At 44.6% G+C, this 20,633-nt stretch overlaps 1 protein-coding gene across 4 annotated transcripts in view; it reads right to left on the reverse strand.

Moving 5' to 3' along the window:
• Positions 1–20,633, reverse strand: part of rps6ka1 (ribosomal protein S6 kinase a, polypeptide 1) — a 94,924-nt gene that overhangs the window by 25,708 nt on the left and 48,583 nt on the right. The window contains exons 1-2 of one of the 4 annotated variants that reach the window (XM_017476430.3): positions 12,235–12,350; positions 9,593–9,646 (exon numbers count right to left, since the gene is read on the reverse strand). The exons of 1 other annotated variant lie outside the window; for it this stretch is intronic. In XM_017476430.3, coding sequence (XP_017331919.1) covers positions 9,593–9,646; positions 12,235–12,276 — 96 coding nt within the window. In that variant the 5' untranslated portion in view covers positions 12,277–12,350. Of the gene's footprint in view, positions 1–5,582; positions 5,921–9,592; positions 9,647–12,234; positions 12,351–20,633 lie in introns of those variants that run through there. 2 more of the 4 variants (XM_017476428.3, XM_017476427.3) reach the window with 2 other exon arrangements.

Genomic DNA, 20,633 nt, shown 5'->3' on the forward strand with positions numbered 1-20,633 from the left:
AGAGCAGAAATACAGTATGCATCAGCATGCAGGACACTGCCAAGCTCATTAACACACCACAAAGCCAGAGTAAAGGAAAAGTGTGCTCGACACCCGCCCGCTCTCTCGACCGTACATCACCACGTTACATTCGGGTTACACCCGAAAGTTCTAAAGTTCTTATTCAATATCAGAGCTCCAGCTTGCACGGGTTAAGTAGGTCAGGTACAACAACACTGGAATGATTTTTTTCATTTACGCCCACGCAAAGCACAAACACTTCAACGTTTTATACAGGTCGCGTTCACCTACACGGTCCACACGGCTAATTCAGTACAATTCCGAACTCATCCTCTCTCCATCTTGGTGAAGCACTACCGATGTTTATTCTACAGGGCTGTGCTTTCTTCAGCTTTTGTGTAGCTCTCGTATGAAATTGTTTCAGAAATTAAAACTAAATCGAAGATGAAACAAAGGCAACCTGAGTAAATGATAATGTTATGTACTAAAGCAAAAATGTTATCCAATACCAACTGGGCCTGTGTGAAAATGTATTTGCGCCCGTAGTTACTAATTCCCCAAATCTATGAAACTGCATTCATAATGTTGTTCTCAGCTGGACTAGACACAACCAGGCCTGATTACTGCAAACCCTGTTCAATCACATCAACACTTAAATAGAACTTTTACAGCAGCATGACGTTGGTGAAAATGTCTTACCCAGTAACACACTATGGCAAAGTTGAAAAAAATGCCAGAAATGATGAGGAAGAAGGGGATTGTAATACATCAGTCTGGGAAGGGTTACGAAGCTATTTCAAAGGATCTGGGACTCTGAAGAAGCACAGTGAGAGCCGTTATCTCCAAATCTCACAGTGATGAACCTTCCCAGAAGTGGTTGACCTTCCAAAATTCCTCCAAGAGGTCATAAAAGAGCCAAGGCCAACATTAAAGGACCTACAGGCCTCTCTTGAATCAATAAAGGTCACTGTTCATGACTCCACTATAAGAAAGACACTGGGGGAAAATGGCCTCCATGGAAGAGTGGCGAGGGGAAAACCACTGCTGACCCAGAAGAACATTAAGCCTCGTCTGAATTGTGCCAAAACACACCTTGATGATCCTCAAACCTTTTGGGAGAATGTTCTGTGGACTGATGAGTTGAAAGTGGAACTGTTTGGAAGACAGGAGTCCCGTTACATCTGGCGTAAACCAAACTCAGAATACCACAAAAGGAACACTGACATACGGTCAAGCATGGTGGTGGAAGTGTGATGGTGTGGGGATGTTTTGCTGCTTCAGGTTCTGGGCAACTTGCAGTAATTGAGGGAAACATGAATTCTGCTCTCTACCAGAAAATCCTAAAGGAGAATGTCCGGTCTTCAGTCTGTAAGTTGAAACTTGAGCGCAACTGAATTATGCAGCAACACGACGATCCAAAGCATATAGGAGTAAATTCACCTCTGAATGGTTCCAAAAAGGCTAAATGAAAGTGGGCTAGTCAAAATCTTGACCAACCAATAGAAATGCTGTGGCAGGACAATACACGGGCAGTTCGTGCCTCCAGTACCTCCGAAATAAAGCAGCTCTTTAAAGAAGAGTGGGCCAAAACAAATCTCCAGTTATCGGAAGCGTTTGTTTGCAGTTATTGCTGCTAAAGTTGGCACAAACAGATTTTACGTTTAAGGGGGCAGTTCATTTTTCACATGGGAGAAAGGTGTTTGGATAAATTTTTTGGTTTTAATAAATAAACAAATAAATAAACAAATAAATAAATAAAGTAAAAACTCTGTTCGCTCAGGTTGAATCTCTTTTACGTTGTTTATTTCGTACAACATATAACCTGAAGATCTAAAACTATGTAATATGAGATATTCACAAAAACTAAAACTTTCACAGCACTGTAACGACTGAGAACATTTCTTGTCATTACGTTTTGTTTTTTTTTTTGGAAGAAATGGCATCGTTGTGAACAGTAAAAGTTGTTCCGATATCCGACATCTTTTCTAACTGTCTATAAAATAACCAGTAAGACTCTCGTATAAACACACACGAGCGTTTTGCGTTGGACGGCAGTTTTCCCAAACGCATCTTCACAGCCACATACTACACGTGCTGATACCATTGCTTAAACTATCATTTTTTATTGAAATCATATTCGACAGGATATCTGTATTAGTAAGGAAAAAAGTGTGGCCTTTAAGAGCTCTAGACTCCATCTTCCTGTCACTGATAAAGGTCTTTGGAGCTCAACAACAACAACAACAACAAAAAAAAACACTGACTCCTTTCCACGCCATACGCTAGCTCCTAATACTGGCCTTCTGATGGTGATAATAAGGTTGATTATAATTTGTGGGTGGAAATGCTGATCGTGATGGAGACTCCTATGGAGCCATATCCAGTAATTAGTGTATGTTTTGAGTTTGCGTGTGTAAAAGGATGTGTTTGGAGATGCATAGCTTGTCCAGACAGCTCGTTTCTCTACACACTTTTCTTCCTTTTTGCTTTATTTGTTTAATCATTTGTTTTGCCGTCGACGATCAACAAATCGCTTCTAATAACTTTGCGTGACTGGTTAATTGGATCAACGAATGGAAACGGAGATGGCGTGAGGCCCGCCATACCTTCAATTTGATTCCCTGCCTTGCTCCGTGAACCCAGAACAGCTCATTTCTCGACATTAAATAATGCAACGATGTCTATGGATGTCTTTGATGGATCCATGGTGACTTGAGACTCTCCATAGTGGCATCAAAGCATCTACCAACATGGATCAAATCAAAATAATAATAATAATAATAATAATAATAATAATAAAAAAGGCACCCAGCTGTGTTTTATACACTGTACGTTAGAGCTCACAAAATCAACAAAGAGCAGAGGAACCACACCTCAGAGAACAGTTATGGGAAACAAAACCCACCACCAGTTTACTGATATTAAAACCACAGCAGGAACTCGCAGCTGAAAATACATCACTCTGAACTGAAGAAATCTCACATATGATGATGAACACAGTGAAGCGTGAGAGTTCAGGTCTATACACGGCCAAACATTACTCCGGATAGTCATCGGATAGAAAAATCTCATCTGGTACACTCAACAATATCGGTGTTAATACTGTTAACGAGAGAGAGAGAGAGAGACACACACACAGAGAGTGTGCGAGAGAAGAGAGAGACAGTGAGAGAGAGACACAGACACAGAGAGAGAGACACACAGGGAGAGAGACACAGAGAGACAAAGCGAGACACAGACACAGAGAGAGTGAGAGAAGAGAAGAGAGAGAGAGAAAAACATGAATTAGTTAGGAGAATTAAGAGAATATTAGTTCGTACTAATAAAATAAAGGAAAAGCAGCGCATTCCCAGAAGACACCACGGCCCTGCACTCGTTTTCAGTTGCTTTAACAACGTTCACGGAGATGAAATCGGTGCAAACAGAAAAATAACGAATCGCTGCAGAGTCAAATGTGCGCGCTTCACATCCTCCCCGTCAGTGAACTGTATTTGTATTCAGGATGACTGCTGCTGGGGGGCTCTTGTATCGCCATAGAAACACAACCAATGGATTGTAAAAGAATTGTAAATTATTTACAGAGTTGTCAAATAAGGACCGAGTTGGATGCGAGTGGATCTGCTTAAAGATAGACAGATAGCTAGATAAATAGACAGATGGACAATTCTAAAATATACACTGGAGTAATTATAACGGTATACACACACACACACGCACGTGAGCTGAGTAACGGAACAGTGACAGTACAGTGGTATAGACCGCAGAAAAGAAGGAGAGTAAAGATGACTAGAGAGATGACTCGAGTCTCGAGAGAGTGAAGAAGCCTTAAATATCCAAAAGAGGAATCTTTTGGATATTTGAAGGGTTTTTAGGTTTTGAGTCCTGAATGAGCTCAACATGTGGCCTGTGTCCTTCACACACTCAGCATGATCCCTGAACACCCCAACGCCCCCAGAAATGTACAAATCATGCGGTGTTTATTTAATAAAATAGAGTTCTAAGACTAAGTAAACAGGGCGAGTAAAACGAGTACACCGAGTTGACTCGGTTATCCGATAACTGAAAGCGACGACCGAAAGCTTGCGTTTGTAAAAGCAATTGAGGACTTCGGGGTGATGTCAGAACGAGCGGCGTTCGTCCTTCACTAGCCGAGCTGCGAGTGATCCTCGGGACTAACGTTAGGCCTGGTGTAGTCGAGTGAAGCGCTTCTGATGGCTGTCCTGCGTCAGGAGATCAGCAGGATGCTCTGGTGGGGCATCTTCTGATAGAAGGGCGTGCTCGGAGCTTCTCGTCCTGGTGAAGACGCAGGATACCGCAGGAGGCCGCTGAGCGACTGAGTAAACACACGTCACGTGCACATACAGGATCAGATCCTTATGATGGCGTACCATGACAGGTTCCTGAACACGATGCGTCGTTTATAATCGAAATCACCGAGTCAGTTGCACGGAGATGCAGCGCGCACTACTACCATCATACTGCGCATTTTCCCCCCAGAAACCGATGGGCGAAATCGCACTGGCGTGAAATCGTTGTGCGCGGTCTTTCGCGGCGATGTTCGTTGGTAAACGAGACCTTTTAGCTGTACTCATGTTTGACGTACGTGAATTGATGTGGGCTTTGACGGAATGCGCGTTGTGATGAGTTTTGGCCCGAATCTGCAGACTTTGAAAAAAAAAAAAATGGCGAGCTCCTCCGAATATTGCGGCGTTTGCTCGAGTTTGTGTTCGTTTCTGCGATCGCAAAATCGCTAAAATCCTGGAGGGACGCGTTTATAATGAAAACGCTGCCCACTGAATCGGACGCAGCCAGACGTAGTACTGTCAGTACCATACTAACATCATATAATAATAATAATAATAATAATAATAATAATAATAATAATAAAAATATATAGGATTGTAACAGGTTGGATGTTTATTGCAATTTGAAAATGTGCGTCTGTGTGTGTGTGTGTGTGTGTGTGTGTGTGTGTGTGTGTGTGTGTGTGTGTACGCATATGTCACAGTCATTTAAACAGCTGACAGCTCATCAGTTAACTGTCAGCTAAAAGTCTGACCGAAGCCTCGCATCACATGTCGCCTCAACCACAGTTTCCAAACACTGCTGACAGAACACACGCACACACACACACACACACACACACGCAAGCTGTCAAAGCATAACACGGCAAACTCGCGCAAAGTTCACACGTTCTACATTTACACCGAGAAGAAAGAAAAATAACTCCTGGTGTTTAAACGAAAAAGTCTGAGATCACACAAACAGCTGAACACACAAGAGGAGGATTTCTATAGCTTTTAGAGCTCGTTACACACATGCAGGAGTGTTTTTGTTTGTTTGTTTGTTTGTTTTTAAATAAAAGGAACCACCTACGAGCATCTGCATACAGAGTTTCCTCTACAGTCAATTCATTTCAATGAACTTCGGGTTAAAAAGTCACGCTGCTTTGTCACAAGTCAGCTTTAAAGAGGAAGCCGTGGGCAAACTTGGCCTTAAAAGCTCCGCAGTACGGCATTAAAACGCCGGTGTGTGCGCGCGCGTGTGTGTGTGCGCGTGTGTGTGTGCGCGTGTGTACTGACCGTCCACTGGCTCTGCTCCCATTCAGAGGCTGCGCTCGACTCTATCGAGCTTTTGATGCTGCTAGTTTCGGTTCTCGGACACGCGGCGTTCGCGACCGTCGCTAGCGCTTTATTCTGATGCTTTTTGAACAGGTACAGAGTCAGGAGCTGCCTCAGTCCGAACTTGTTTTTCTTTTTTTTCTCCTCCATCTCGTCATCTCTCTGCTAGCCTGGGCATCTCTCCATCGCCTCGATCTGCCCGCTGTAATGCCATCTGAGCGCCAGCCTGACCTAAGGGTGCTTGTGTGCGTATGGGTGTGTGTGACGAGAGGGTTTATGTATGAGTATGCATGTGAGCCAAAAGTGAAAGATATGAGCGGAAGTGGAACAGGAAGGAAGACAGTCAGTCAGAGAGAGAGAGAGAGAGAGAGAGAGAGAGAGAGAGAGAACAGAAGACAGAGAGAAATAATAATAATAATAATAAATAAAAAAAACACACAAGAAAGAGAAGAGTGAAAAAGACGACACCGCTTAAACCCACAAACTTGGCTGTGTCCCAAATGCAGTGAGGCTGATGGAGGAGAAGGTGAAATAAATCTATCCCGTAAGCTAAGCTTTTTGTCCAGTAATATAAGTGCGCACTACAGCTTCTTGCCAACAAGATCCTGCACACGTGCACACACACACACACACACACACACACACTGTAGGCTTGATCAGGTTTAAACATCTCATATTCTCATGAGCATCATTTTGATCTGAAAGTCGCTGTGTTTTGATTCCATTTCAAACGGGGTTTTGAATCTACACACGTTTTAAACACGTTCACTGAATCCATTTGAAATGCGTCTACTACACGTCTCACGTCACCTACACGGTGTCTTCACTCGGGGCTGATCAAATCAAGCAGACGTTACCGTGACCTCTACAGCCGGTATCGAGCCTCCCTCATGTGTGCTAGAAGAGCATTACAGTTTGTAGTTCTCTTCTCAGGAAAAGAAATCTGACCGACATCGTCCTGTGTTCCGTCTAATTCACGTCACAGAGGAGACATTTTTCTTATTCTTCTTATCATCGTGCTGTTCTCTACAGATAGCGTGTAGTTCCCTAGTGCGCTGTGCAGAAAGACGACCAGGAGAACACGGGGTTCTAAACGGACAGGTGGGACTCCGAGGAAATCTCCTTATACGGTATACGTCCCTTATTGACCTGCTGACGGCCCTCGACGTCCTCGTCTTGCCGACGCCGGAGAGCAGCACGACACGGTTCGCTACGAACTACACTCCACACATACAGCTATACACCTTACATCAACAGGACTTTTCTTTTTCATACCTGCATATAATACCGGGTATTCTTTTTTAAGATCACTTCGAATCTCTATCCGGTGTTTATATGTTTCTGTAAAGCTGCTTTGAGACGATGGCCATCGTTAAAAGCGCTATACAGATCCAATTGAATTGAATTGAAAATTGAATATAACGTAAGCCTAGAAAATTCCGTAGCCGCTCTCTGGAACATTTCCAATCTTATCCGACAAACTCCGAGTAAAACGTCTCACACCGGGTTTGGGTGAATTAAACGGACGAGAACATGACGGAACGCAACGGGTTTATTCTGGAAAATAATCGTTCGGTCTGTACAGGATCTTCTGGAGGTTATTTATTTATTTATTTATTTATTTATTTTGTGATCGTTGCACTGCGGCCAAAGCGCGACAATTCTGCGTCGGCTTTTTTTCCAGAATTTGCAGTGCGACCTGCAGAGTATTTACGGTGCTTTTTTTTTTGGTGGAGAACTATTTGGCGAATTCGCAATTGCACGAAAGAGCTTCGCGCTGATGTTTGTTGGTAAATGAGACCTTTCAGCTATACTCCTGTCCGACGTACGTGAAACGGAGGCGATTTTGGTCGAACGCGCGTTTTGATGATGTCACGTGACGCGTCTCGGCCCAAATCTGCTGAAAACGTGCTCCGGATATCGCGGAGTTTCCTTGATTTCGTGCTCGTTTCTGCAAACTCCCGAATCATTTTGTCACTGGAGAAGACAAAAGATGCGAGGTTTTAGTCGACGTGCAAGAAAAGAAGCTGTTTTTCCATCAGGCCTGAAAGTGTGTGCTTTTAGCTGCACAATGACGCTTAGCGACGTTTATTTCGAGGGCTCATCGGTTAAAGCTTTGAGCTACTGATCAGAAGGTTATGAGTTCAAGCCTCGACGTTACCGTCCGTTAAGAACAAGCCAGGACAAGTCTGTAGGATTTGTTCTATACGTAATGTAACTGTTTTTTCTTTTTTTAAAAAAAAAGGTTGCCATAGTGACGTAAAGTTCCGTTGGGTGAACAGAGACCTGCCGAACTAAAAGGGGGCGGAGCTGACCCTGATACAACCAAAAAGCTTTTAACCCTAAACAGGCGGTCACACTGTACTTTTTTGGGACTTCCGTACACATGCATGCGAATGCTGGAGACCGGAAACACGAGCGTCACGCGAACAAGTGCAAGTTCGGTGAACTCTGACGTGCGAATTTGTATCACGTGAAGACGTGCGACTAATAGAAGACAGACACGTCACGGCGTGACTGCTGCGGAAAATCCAAGATGGAGGAAGCGGCGATCATAGCGGTGTGCCCACCAACCCGTTTTATACCATTTTATACAACGCCGCTTTAAAAGATTATAAAATCGCCATGAAAAGCGAAGCTGCCTGGACTGCGGTGTTACAGATGACATATTTTAACTATGGCGTGTCACGTTATATCCGGTTGCCGCCCATATTCGCAGCGGTCCCCGAATGCCGAGAGTCTAGCGTGACCGCCGCTTAACCGCTAACCCTGACCCACGTGCTGTGCGACATGGAGCTCGTCCGTTTGTGATTTCACACCGTGCCAGCTTCCATGGCTATTTTCATGGTGAGAAAAACGGAGCAAAATATGAAGGATTTACACAAGTTTTTTTTTTTTCCTTTGTTAAAAATTCTAAAACTAAATCTGGCCTCACTTCGTTAAAAATCTTTTCATATGAATCAACCAAATGAGAAAGAAAGGAAAAAAAAAAAGGGTCCTAGAGGAGTTGAACCCATCACGGTCCATTAAACTATGCCTCAGAGATACTGGACTTTGGTATAAGGGGCATAAAGGAGGATCTTCACCGTTAACAGATACTCGTGAGCGAGTCTGGAGCGGCGTATTCGCCAACAGGTATAGACGATACGGTCCCGGCGATTATCCAATAGAAACGACGTCTTCTACCAACAACGGGGTTGATTCCGTGAAGTTTATTTGTAAGATACTTCCGTGAAGTTTATTTGTAGACTTCAAACCTGTTATAAACTCTTATGTCTTCAAAAATGGCAAACCAATTGGGGGATTTTGAGGTCTGAAGAGGACGCATCCTTAGCAGCAGCAGCAGCATCTGCTTGCTCGTTCCCTGGAATTCCACAAAGCCCCGATACCCAACAACAACAACCACCAGATTACAATTCTGTGCCTCCAAAGACTGCAGTCCATTTAAAATTTCTACAAAAGTTCAATTTTAAGGGACGCGACACTCTAGGCACACTTATCCAGACTGAAACACACTGAACCGTCTACACCGGCTGGACTTTTGGCTCGTCTCTGTCGGGGTAGGAGGAGCTAGACGAGGTCCGACTCCACCCCGTAGACTTTTTGTTCTGCAGTGAGCGGTCATTGGTCTGCAGAGATGACGACATGGGTACTGGCCAATCAAAGCACGGAGGATTGGAGGCCTTGCGAGTGGTGAAAGAGTGGCGTCACCTAGTCCCGAATACTTTACAGTGACATTATTCTGTTCGTCACTGTTAAATAACAATATGGAGTTACAGGACAAAAATAATAATAATAAAAATAAGAATTATGACAGGGCTAGATAACGTCAACGTTTAACGTCAAATACTCATGATGCGGATTTCTAAAACACATTTAAAACAACGAGTCACGGTAAATCGAGCTAAAATGAAAAGAAAAAAAAAAGAGCCCTTAAAGCGTACACTTGCAAAGTGTAGGTGTGTTCTTACCTTCCTGTTAACATCGGCAAAGTCCTTCTCCACCCACGTGATGTCACACACTTTCTGGAGGAAGAATTGCACTGTCAGAAAGCATCAGCTTCTATACCCCCCCCTACATCCTGCCAGGACTCGTCATTTCACTATGACACACGCAAACGTGCAGGAAGACTGACCACTATTGCCTCACCACTTGTTTCCTATTTTCGCCCAATGAGACATAAAGAAGAGAGAAACCATTTCGACGTCTGACCTTTTCCCCGTGCTCCGTCCTGAATCCATGTCTGTCTAGCTTACGTACTAAAACATTTTGAGAAACGCCCCAAACTACAGAACACCCCAAATCTGCCAGAGCTGCAACGACTAAATCGATTATGAAACTCGTTGACGATGAACCTCGTAATCGATCCGTTTGTCTGCGCGGCACAGGGTACGATACTCGTTACGTTACTTCTGTTCCGAAAACACACATCAGAGAGGAAATGCTAACGTCGTGCCCCAAACGACGTACCGTACACTTACACTATGTACCCCACAGTCTAGTGTATGGATTTTAGAAAGGTAACATCGCCTCAAATGGAACACGAACGATTATGAAAATAATCGTTTGTTGCGGTCCTAAAATCTGCATAAGCCGACCATACCGTGAATTACCCATGATGCCTTGTAAGCATATCCAGGCTTGTGCCTGTTTTAAGTCGTGGCTTCATTTATAAAAGCAGCATTGAACTGTGCACGAAAATCAAGCGTGGAGCATTACTCAACTGAAAGTGATCGATTTTACTCAGAAACGAAATGAATTATTCTGAGAACTCTTTCGAACACTAGAGTGTGGCCCTGTATGTATCAACACCATCACGGCGTTCAGCTGCACCATCACCACAACCGAGAAGCGTGACGGAACAGAACTTGCTCAAGGAAGCGCTTCCTGTGTTTCTTCTGTTATTTCGACACCGTCGTCATGTGCGTCCGATTTTGACTGCAACACAGGAACACTCAGGACGTTTAATCCAAGTTAGGCTGCGAGTAAAATGTCAGACGTGTACAAATGCTGCTGTTGAAAAACAGCTTAGAAGCTGGAAATCCTTCTCCTCAGCAGTGCGTGCGCGTGCGTGTGTGTGTGTGCGTGTGTGTGTGTGTGAGATTATTAATAGTTCCTGCTTATGAAACTCTCAGTGGTCTGTGCACATAGCGACACTAATACAAGTATTAAAAACCATACAAACTAACAAAACAACTACAATTACAACCACTAATCCCTAATTCCTTGTAAGAACATTGACCGTTATTAAATCAATCCCCAATTCCTAATATCAAGCGACAAATCCAAAAAACTATTAAATCCATAACATTTATTGTTACTGAGAAAAAACATGACTAATCCCTAATGTCAATAGTGTCTAATCCAAAAACTCTTAATCCCTAAAATATACTGTTACTTAGCTTAACACTAGAATTCCTTAAACATCCCGTTATTCCAAAAAACTACCAACCCCCAACATCTACTGGTACTGAAGCAAAACTATTAACCTCCAACATCAACAGCTGTGAATACAAAAACACTATAAATCCCTTACATCTAGCATTACTGGTGTAAACACTACTAATCCCTAACATCTACTGTTACTGAAGCAAAACTATTAACCTGCGAATACAAAAACAACTAACTAACCAAACACTATAAATCCTTCATATCTAGCATTACTGGTGTAAAAACTACTAATCCCGAACGGTAACAGTTGCCAATTCAAAACATACTAATCCGTAAAACAATACCGCTACTTATCTGAACACTATAAATTACCTAAACAAAACTATCAACCCCGAAGATCTACTGTTACTGTTCATCTCCAACATCAACAGTTGCTAATACAAAAACCAAATAATCCGTAGCATGTACTGTTACTAATCCAAACACTATAAATCCCTAACATCGAGCAGTATCAGTGCAAAAACTACTAATCCCCAATTACAAAAAAAACTACTACTCCCAAAAACCATGGCTTTCCCACCAAAACCACCGTTACTAATTAAAATCCGACTAATCCCCAGCATCCACAGTTAATAAAGCGAACGTCCTATCGAACATGCAATATAAAGACACTTTATTTTAAAACTGACCCCATGACAAACCTGAAAAGTCGCGGTTATGCAAATAAAAGTCGAAAACAACCATTATAAATGCAAATGAACATTTCAGCTCCGCAGCAGGAGGAAGACACGGTGCTGGAAGTTTTCTAAGAATACTCATCCCCACGTATAATGCAAATAATCACTAAAGCCCATCTCTGAAACATTACAGAGCTGGATGAGGCGCTCCCCGGGGTGTTAACGCTGCGGTGACGTGTGTGCGGAAGAGTTTATGGTTGTCTTATGAGCGACATGAGGTGTGATGAATATTAAACAGGTGCGATCTGCCCAGGTCAAAGAAAACACAGCTACAGGTGCTTCCTGTTCTATATCTGATATACTAGAGCTATGACCCCCCCCGAAAAAAAACACACACACACCCACCCACACCCACACAGAACAACATTCTGATTCCTACTGTAGCGCAGACATGTAACCACATGTCTAATGATCTCTCTATTCTGTCTCACTCCACTCTTCTTTCCCTCTCTCTGCTAAGTGGATGGATAGAGCGGAGAACTTGCCTGAGGCACGCGCTGTTTGGTACGGAAGATATGCCTCCACATGTCCGAACTCACTGCTGACACAGAGACCAGTGACAAACTCACAGCTCACACACTCGCACATACACAGGGGAAAAAGGGGAAATGCAAATATAAATGGCTAACACTGTGTGTGTGTGTGTGTGTGTGTGTGTGTGTGTGTGTGTGTGTGTGTGTGTGTGTGTGTGTGTGTGTGTGTCAGAGAGAAGAGAAAGAGGATCGGTGAACGAAGCGGAAAGAAATACCAAAACTTTCTAAGGAAATTTCAACTCATGAGCCGAGTCACCCAGTTACCATGGCGCACACACACACACACACACACACACACACACACACACACACACACACACACACACACACACCTATCTATGTTAATTTTCAATGCATTAGTGTAGTAAACAAATAAACTTAACACCTAACTCAGTAGTAAGTCAACTGTTTGGACCTCACCCAGCAAAACTTTGCACTCTTAACCCTAACTTCAGTACCCATAACCCTAACCCAAGTACCCCTAACTCTAATCTCAGTACGGCCAACCCTAAGATTGGTACCTAAAACGCTGAGCTCTTAAACCTAAACACAGTACGCTAAATCTAATCTTGGTACCCGCGACCCTTGGTACTCTTAACCCTAATCTCTGTTCATATCCCTGAACACAGTACCCTAACCATGGCACTCTTAACACCGACCTCCATCCACCCCCACCCCACCCCAACAATCACACCCTCCCCACCCCAACTAATCCCCCCCCCGCCGCAAACCACACACCCCCACACTAATAGTCATTAATGCACTGGAGACGAGAACTTGCACCACAGAAGGCTAGATGCTCACTTTCAGCAGAGTGTGTTTTTCCACTGACAGCTGCAATACAAGAACTCCTGCATCAGTGAAATTAATATATACAGCGTTGCTTTGTCTAGCTGCGTCCATTTACATCAGTATCTAATCTCACACACACACAAAACTGTTTTGTCATTACGTAAGGGGTGGGAGGTTTAGGGTCCATAGCCAGAAATCTTACTGTCAGATGTGTGTGTGTGTGTGTGTGCGCCTCTTTTCATGCCCAGAAACATTCACTGGACATGAATATACATAAAAATATTACGAGGAACAGCACTTGGCCTGAGTGACACACATACACACACAAGCTGCACTCTATTGTCAGAACATGGCTCTCTTTGGTTTTTATTGCTAATAAGTGTATTTCTCCTATTGACCACTAGGGGTCAGGCGCTTATTCAGTAAATCTAAGCGCCTGTATGATGGAAACAGCATGCACTTTCCCTCATTAATCTCTGACAGTAAAACCCAGCGGAGGGATTAGAGGGTGAAATAGGAGGTTTAGAGGAAGAGCAGTACTGACATGCTATCGCTCATCTGTGTGAAAGTGGTGGATCCACGTGCAAACTAGGTCTGGCACAGACAGCGAGGAGAGTGTGGAAGCTCTGTGATGGTGTTAAATGCAAAGCTAAAATCTTCATGTGACTCTGAACAAATGAAAGACAAAAGAACATGAAGTGATTTTACTCAGAACATTGGCAACCAGCATGTCTTTTATCTCTTTCTCTCTCTCTCTCTCTCTCTCTCTCTCTCACACACACACACACACACACACCACTCATCTAAGACAAGTCACTGCAGGCAGAGTCAATTCTTCAAAACTTTCACATGCAAGACAAGCAGACACGTACACAAGGTGCTCTCATTTTGAGGGTGTGTTCTCCCTCAAAGAAATGTTTCTCTCCTGCTCTATATCCTTCTGCAAACATTTCCTCCACCAATCACACCATTTCTCACAAACAGGAAAAAAACCCCATCCAGCTGCATTCCCTATGACCTCTTCACACAAACCTCACTGAATCAACAGCATACAGCTGGAGATCCTTCTCAAAAATTCCATTTAAACAAGGCTAAATACAACAATCCGCCCTCTCCCTTAAGGTCTGCCGCTCCCCTACAATCATCCTCTCCCCTACAGTTTGCCTCTCCGCTAAAGTCTTCCGCTCCCCTACACGGTTCACCTCTCCCCTAAAATCCACCTCTCCATTACAGTCCTCCACTCCCCTACAGTCCGCCAATCCGCTGCTCCCCTACAATCCGCCGCTCCACTACAGGCCGCCAATCCACTGCTCTCCTACAGTCCGCCAATCTGCCGCTCTCCTACAGTCTGCCGCTACCCTACAGTCCGCCAACCCGCCGCTCCCCTACAGTCCGCCGCTCCCCTACAGTCCGCCAGTCCGCCGCTCCCCTACAGTCCGCCGCTCCCCTACAGTCCGCCAGTCCGCCGCTCCCCGACAGTCCGCCAGTCCGCCGCTCCCCTACAGTCCGCCAGTCCGCCGCTCCCCTACAGTCCGCCAGTCCGTCGCTCCCCTTCAGTCCGCCAGTCCGCCGCTCCCCTACAGTCCGCCAGTCCGCCGCTCCCCTACAGTCTACCTCTCCATTACAGTCCTCCACTCCCCTACAGTCTGCCGCTCCCTTACAGTACTCTGCTCCCTGCCAGTCTGCGCTCCCCCACAGTTCTTCTCTCCCCTAACGTCCACCTCTCCCCTAAAGTTTCTCTCCCCTTAAGTCTGACCCCGAGGCTAAAGTTTGTGCCTTTACTTCCACTGTCACGTCTATCCTGGACAAAACTGTTCCTTCAAAGAAAGTTTAGATTACTAATAACGACAAGCCTTGGACGACCAGACAAATGAAAGATCTGATAAAAGAGAGACAGCATGCATTTTGCTCTGGCAATAAACCTGTTAAAAGGTATCTAAAATCAATCATTGCCCCAAAAAAAAATAAAGAATGCAAAGAAACAATACTACAAGAGTGAGGTGGAAGAACTGCACTAAGCCAAAACGGTGGTTTAAAGCTGTGAGGGCATTAACGGTGATGGAAGGAGATAAGAGAGATGTGGTGTCTCAGGATGAGAACATTTTGAGTGTGACACCTTGGCTGAACATTTTTGCTTCCGTATGGGATCAAGTGATCCACACTTCTCCCTCTGAGGAAGATGTTATACATAAGCTGTCAAATGGTAGAATACCTCAAATGGTAGAATGCATTCCCTCTTGGGTCTTACAAATCTTTCACGAAGAACTGGCACCTGTGTTATGTGATCTCTAACATGCATTCACCATAACATTTTTTCCAAAACAATGGATGGAGACTATGGTCAAAGCTGTTCCTAAAAAAGCAAAGCCCAGTTTTCCAGCAGATTACCACCAGATCTCATTAACCAGCTGTGTTGGGAAAGTGTATGAAGGAATACTCAGAGACGCCATTCTGGAGGATACAGTTACAAAGATTGCACCATCGCAACATGGATTTATGGCGAAGAGATCGACTGACACTGCTCCGATTCAGACTCTATAATACTTGCATGAAGCACTTAATAGCAACCCTAAAATGGACATACATGCTGTTTTTGTTGATTTCACTCGAGCCTTTGACGCAATTGAGCACGGTCAACTGCTCCATTCTCTGGCAAGCATGCGTGTCAGACGCCCCCTTTGGCTCACTGTAAGGAGCTATCTAAGCAATAGGGAACAAAGGGTGAAGTGGGGTTCCTGTTTGTACAACTCCAGCTGGTGTTCCCCATGGGGGACTTTTATCCCCTCTGCTTTTTGTCATCTGTATAAACAACTTGGATTCACATCTGCCTCCCTCTGTAATTCCTGTGAAATATGCTGATGATCCAACAATCACTGAGCTTGGATCCAACAATCAGTGAGCCTTGGATTCAGTGGAAGATTGGGGACAGGAATTTTCGCTGGCAATGAATGGAGCCAAGACCATGGATATGGTAATTAGTACCAGGAGTGATGACATCCCCTCTCCTCCTTCTCCTGTAATTTCTGGTCATGTAAACGGTAGAGTCTCGACTTTTAAATTGCTCGGAGTTCACATTTCATCTGCTCTGTCCTGGGACGCCTACATCAAGTATATGATTGCGAAGACGCGTCCAAGGATCTATTATCTCAGTGTTGCCAAGAGAGCGGGTCTCCCATGCAATGATTTAATGCAAATATATTTGACATTTATATGTCCAGTTCTTGAGTGCGTCAGCCCGGTTTGGGCCGGACTGCCTAAATGTCTCTCTGACGGGTTAGAGAGGGGTCAAAAACGCTGTTGTCGGATAATAGGTATTCTGACTTCTTCTCTCCCATCATTGAGTGAGAGGCGTGATGAGGCCAACATACACACCATCACTAACATACTCAAGGCCAGTTCATCACCATTGCACTTCTCCTGCCTGTAGCTTCGTCAACATAGGGAATATGTTGTGCCCAGAATTAAAACAAAAAGACTTGAACATTCTTTTATTCCTCATGCTCTTAAAGTGTTTTATACGTGATGTATATATGCTACTTGATGAATTGACAGATGTTTTAATGCATTTCAGGTTGTGTTTGCTAATAGAAAAGGTAATTGGTCTTTTATTTTATGTGCATTTAAATTGTTTTATAAATTACTTCGTTATGATGCATGATTGTGTGCTGTTTGACACATTTCAGGTTGTGCAGATAAAAGGAAAAGAAACAGTTCTGTTCTTTTTTTTGTGCTGCAAAATCCTGCTTTGTCAAACCTCTGCTCCTCTAAAGTCTTCCACTCCCCTACAGTCTACCACCCCTAAAGTCCTCCGCTCCCCTACGGTCCGCCTCTTTCCTACAGTCCTCCGCTCCACCACAGTCCACCTCTTTCCTACAGTCCTCCGCTCCACCACAGTCCACCTCTTTCCTACAGTCCTCCGTTCCACCACAGTCCACCTCTTTCCTACAGTCCTCCGTTCCACCGCAGTCCACCTCTTTCCTACAGTCCTCCGTTCCACCGCAGTCCACCTCTTTCCTACAGTCCTCCGTTCCACCACAGTCCACCTCTTTCCTACAGTCCTCCATTCCACCGCAGTCCACCTCTTTCCTACAGTCCTCCGTTCCACCACAGTCCACCTCTTTCCTACAGTCCTCCGCTCCACCACAGTCCACCTCTTTCCTACAGTCCTCCGTTCCACCACAGTCCACCTCTTTCCTACAGTCCTCCGCTCCCCTACGGCCCACCTCTTTCCTACAGTCCACCTCTTTCCTACAGTCCTCCGCTCCACCACAGTCCACCTCTTTCCTACAGTCCTCCGTTCCACTGCAGTCCACCTCTTTCCTACAGTCCTCCGCTCCACCACAGTCCACCTCTTTCCTACAGTCCTCCGTTCCACTGCAGTCCACCTCTTTCCTACAGTCCTCCGCTCCACCACAGTTCACATCCCCTACAGTACTCCGCATCCCAACAGTTTGCCACTCCCCTACAGTCTACCTCTCCCCTATGACAACAGTATCAAATTAATAGCAGATTAAAATGTTAAAATCTTCATAATACGCCTTGTTTAGTTGTTCTTTCCATTTTTGCTTATAGAGTTTGGTCTGTATTTACAATCGGCAACTTAAGTCCACAATATTTACTCAGGCAAGGATACACACATTCAGAAAAGGGTAATGCTGTGCTTAAGATATTCTGCATGCCCCGTTCAGATCACTCAAACCACTTGCATTTACTTCTCACCTCCAAGGTTACCAGATTTCTCTTGGGTCCATTTAATATTACACTGGACTACATTAAAGTCAACAAAAAAGCCATAACAAGGTGCTGTATATTTCAAAAAGTGAAACTAGCCGAGAGGTCTGACCTTCATTTGCATACTGAAACATTATTTCATGATGTAATAACCCTCGTCCATCACTGCTTTAATAAATCCCACTGCACCTAATGTATTATTCATGCACACAGAGACAGACGCATGTGTATGGATGTGCACACACACACACACTGCAAACATGTTAATTGTTTTTTAATGCCTTGGTGTACACCAGTTAAGTTAGAAGCTTGCTAGCATTCAAACTCTGATACACAGATCATTGATCCACCTCACTGTGATCCACTCATCACAATCAATTTCATGAGCACGCCAGGGTCAAAGGTCAAACTGTAAGCACCCTTGCATGGACACGAACGTGAGTGAGAGAAGCAGAAATGGCTATAAACAAGAAGTGACTCACAAAAGGTTTAAGGACACCTCAAAAGCTAGCTAATTTAGCGAGTTACTCAGAAGAAACCTGACCAATCAGAATCTGTCTGAGCCTCACACCGGTCCTGATTGGCTGTGCTCACTTTTGGAGTGATGTAATCCCATAGGGTCATGAATGAATGTGCATTTGCGAGAATGAAATATGTGAATGAGTGATAGGAAAACAGAGACACAGGAGGAGTGAACAAATGAAAAGATGAGAAAGAGAATGAGGGAGAAAGAAAAGAAAGATTGAGTGAGAGAGAGAGAGAGAGAGAGAGAGAGAGCGCGAGAAAGAGAACAAGTGAGAGAATGAGTGAGAAAGAATGTAGAGCAGGAAAAAAAAAAATGGCTGTAGAGTAACCATAGTGACACGGATGAATTGAGTTAGTAACCATGACAACACACTGCTATGTGATCGCGTGCAATAACACACACAACTTACACACACGAAGTCGAGACTGAATGAACGGATGAATGAATGAGTGAATGATCATGATTGGTGAAACTTGTTTTGTTTCTTGGTTGTTATTTATTTAAAAAAAAAAAAATAAATTTAAGGGTCAGAGGCTGGAAATGAGAGTGTGTGAAAGATCTTTTAAACAACTGACAGCAGAGAGAGAGAGAGAGAGAGAGAGAGAAGGACAAAAGACAGACTAATCTTACAAATAAATCAGTAAATAAATAAAAAACCCTTAACTGATCACGTCGGTTCAGAGTCTCAGTAATATTCGCTGATCCGCATAAAATATCACCACCACCTGCTGCTCTTCATCTCATAGCACGGAGATCGGACCAGATCAGACCGTGCTGCTGCCCTGCTGTTACTGCCACAGAGGGGCAAACAAAAATTCAACTGTACCCTTTCAGCTTCAGACACACAAAACTAAGCCTAAAACCACTGCATCAATTGCACGTGACTCAGCACTCGTGTGTAAACGTTGCTGTTTACTATGAGCTTTTATACATCTGTGCTGAATGCCAAGAACAGTGGTTCTCAAAGCGGGCTCTGTGTGGCACGTTCGCCTCACACCTCCAGGGTCGGGGGTTCGATTCCTACCGGGACCCTGTATGTGCGGAGTTTCAATGTTCTCCCCGTGCACTCCGGTTTCCTCCGGTTTCCTCCGACATGCCTGGTAGGCTGATTGGCATGTCTAAAGTGTCCGTAGTGTGCGAATGTGTGTGTGATTGCGCCCTGCGATGGATTGACACCCTGTCCAGGGTGTACCCCTCCTCGTGCCCGATGCTCCCTGGGCTTGGCGCCAGGTTTCCCCGTGAACCTGAGAAGGATTAAGCGGTGTAGAAGATGGATGGACATATTGTCCCAGAAAGAATTGCGATAAACAATATTGTCGTTTATATAATGAGAATCTGATTTAATTTCTAATAATCTAATCTAACGCTTTCAAAGAACGATGGATTTGAATTCTCAGGACTATTCAGACATTGTAATACAATATTGTGAATTCATTAAGCTTTAGTTATCCGTCGTATGCGTTTTGTTACGGAAAGTGCGTTTTCGCGTATTCCCGGCTCAATCCCCGACGTTACTGAACGCGTCGGGATTATTTGAAACACTAGAACCATCTTCAAGATTTTCCTTCTTCAAAAAGCCTCGCTAGTGCATTGGTAATATCCTGCCTGCCATTTTTTTTTTTCAATGTTTTGATTAAAATCGGTGCTAGTGCTTGCTACACGTCTTAAATTCTACCGCACCAGCTTTTGCTTTTTAAATTCCATGGACATCCGTAGGTCGAATTTGAACTTCTCACAGCCCTCGAGCGGACGAGAGGGCAGAACGCCTCACTCACTCGGTGCCTGCCTGCCTGCCTCACTCACTCACTCACTGCCTGCCTCACTCACTCACTCACTGCCTGCCTCACTCACTCACTGCCTGCCTCACTCACTCACTCACTGCCTGCCTCACTCACTCACTCGCTGCCTGCCTCACTCACTGCCTGCCTCACTCACTCACTCACTGCCTGCCTGCCTCACTCACTCACTCACTCACTGCCTGCCTCACTCACTCACTGCCTCACTCACTGCCTGCCTCACTCACTCACTCACTGCCTGCCTCACTCACTCACTGCCTGCCTCACTCACTCACTGCCTGCCTCACTCACTCACTCACTCACTGCCTGCCTCACTCACTCACTCACTGCCTGCCTCACTCACTCACTGCCTGCCTCACTCACTCACTGCCTGCCTCACTCACTCACTGCCTGCCTCACTCACTCACTCACTGCCTGCCTCACTCACTCACTCACTGCCTGCCTCACTCACTCACTCACTGCCTCACTCACTCACTGCCTGCCTCACTCACTCACTGCCTGCCTCA

The sequence above is a fragment of the Ictalurus punctatus genome, chromosome 9, assembly GCF_001660625.3.
Source record: "Ictalurus punctatus breed USDA103 chromosome 9, Coco_2.0, whole genome shotgun sequence".
Taxonomy (NCBI): Eukaryota; Metazoa; Chordata; class Actinopteri; order Siluriformes; family Ictaluridae; genus Ictalurus; species Ictalurus punctatus.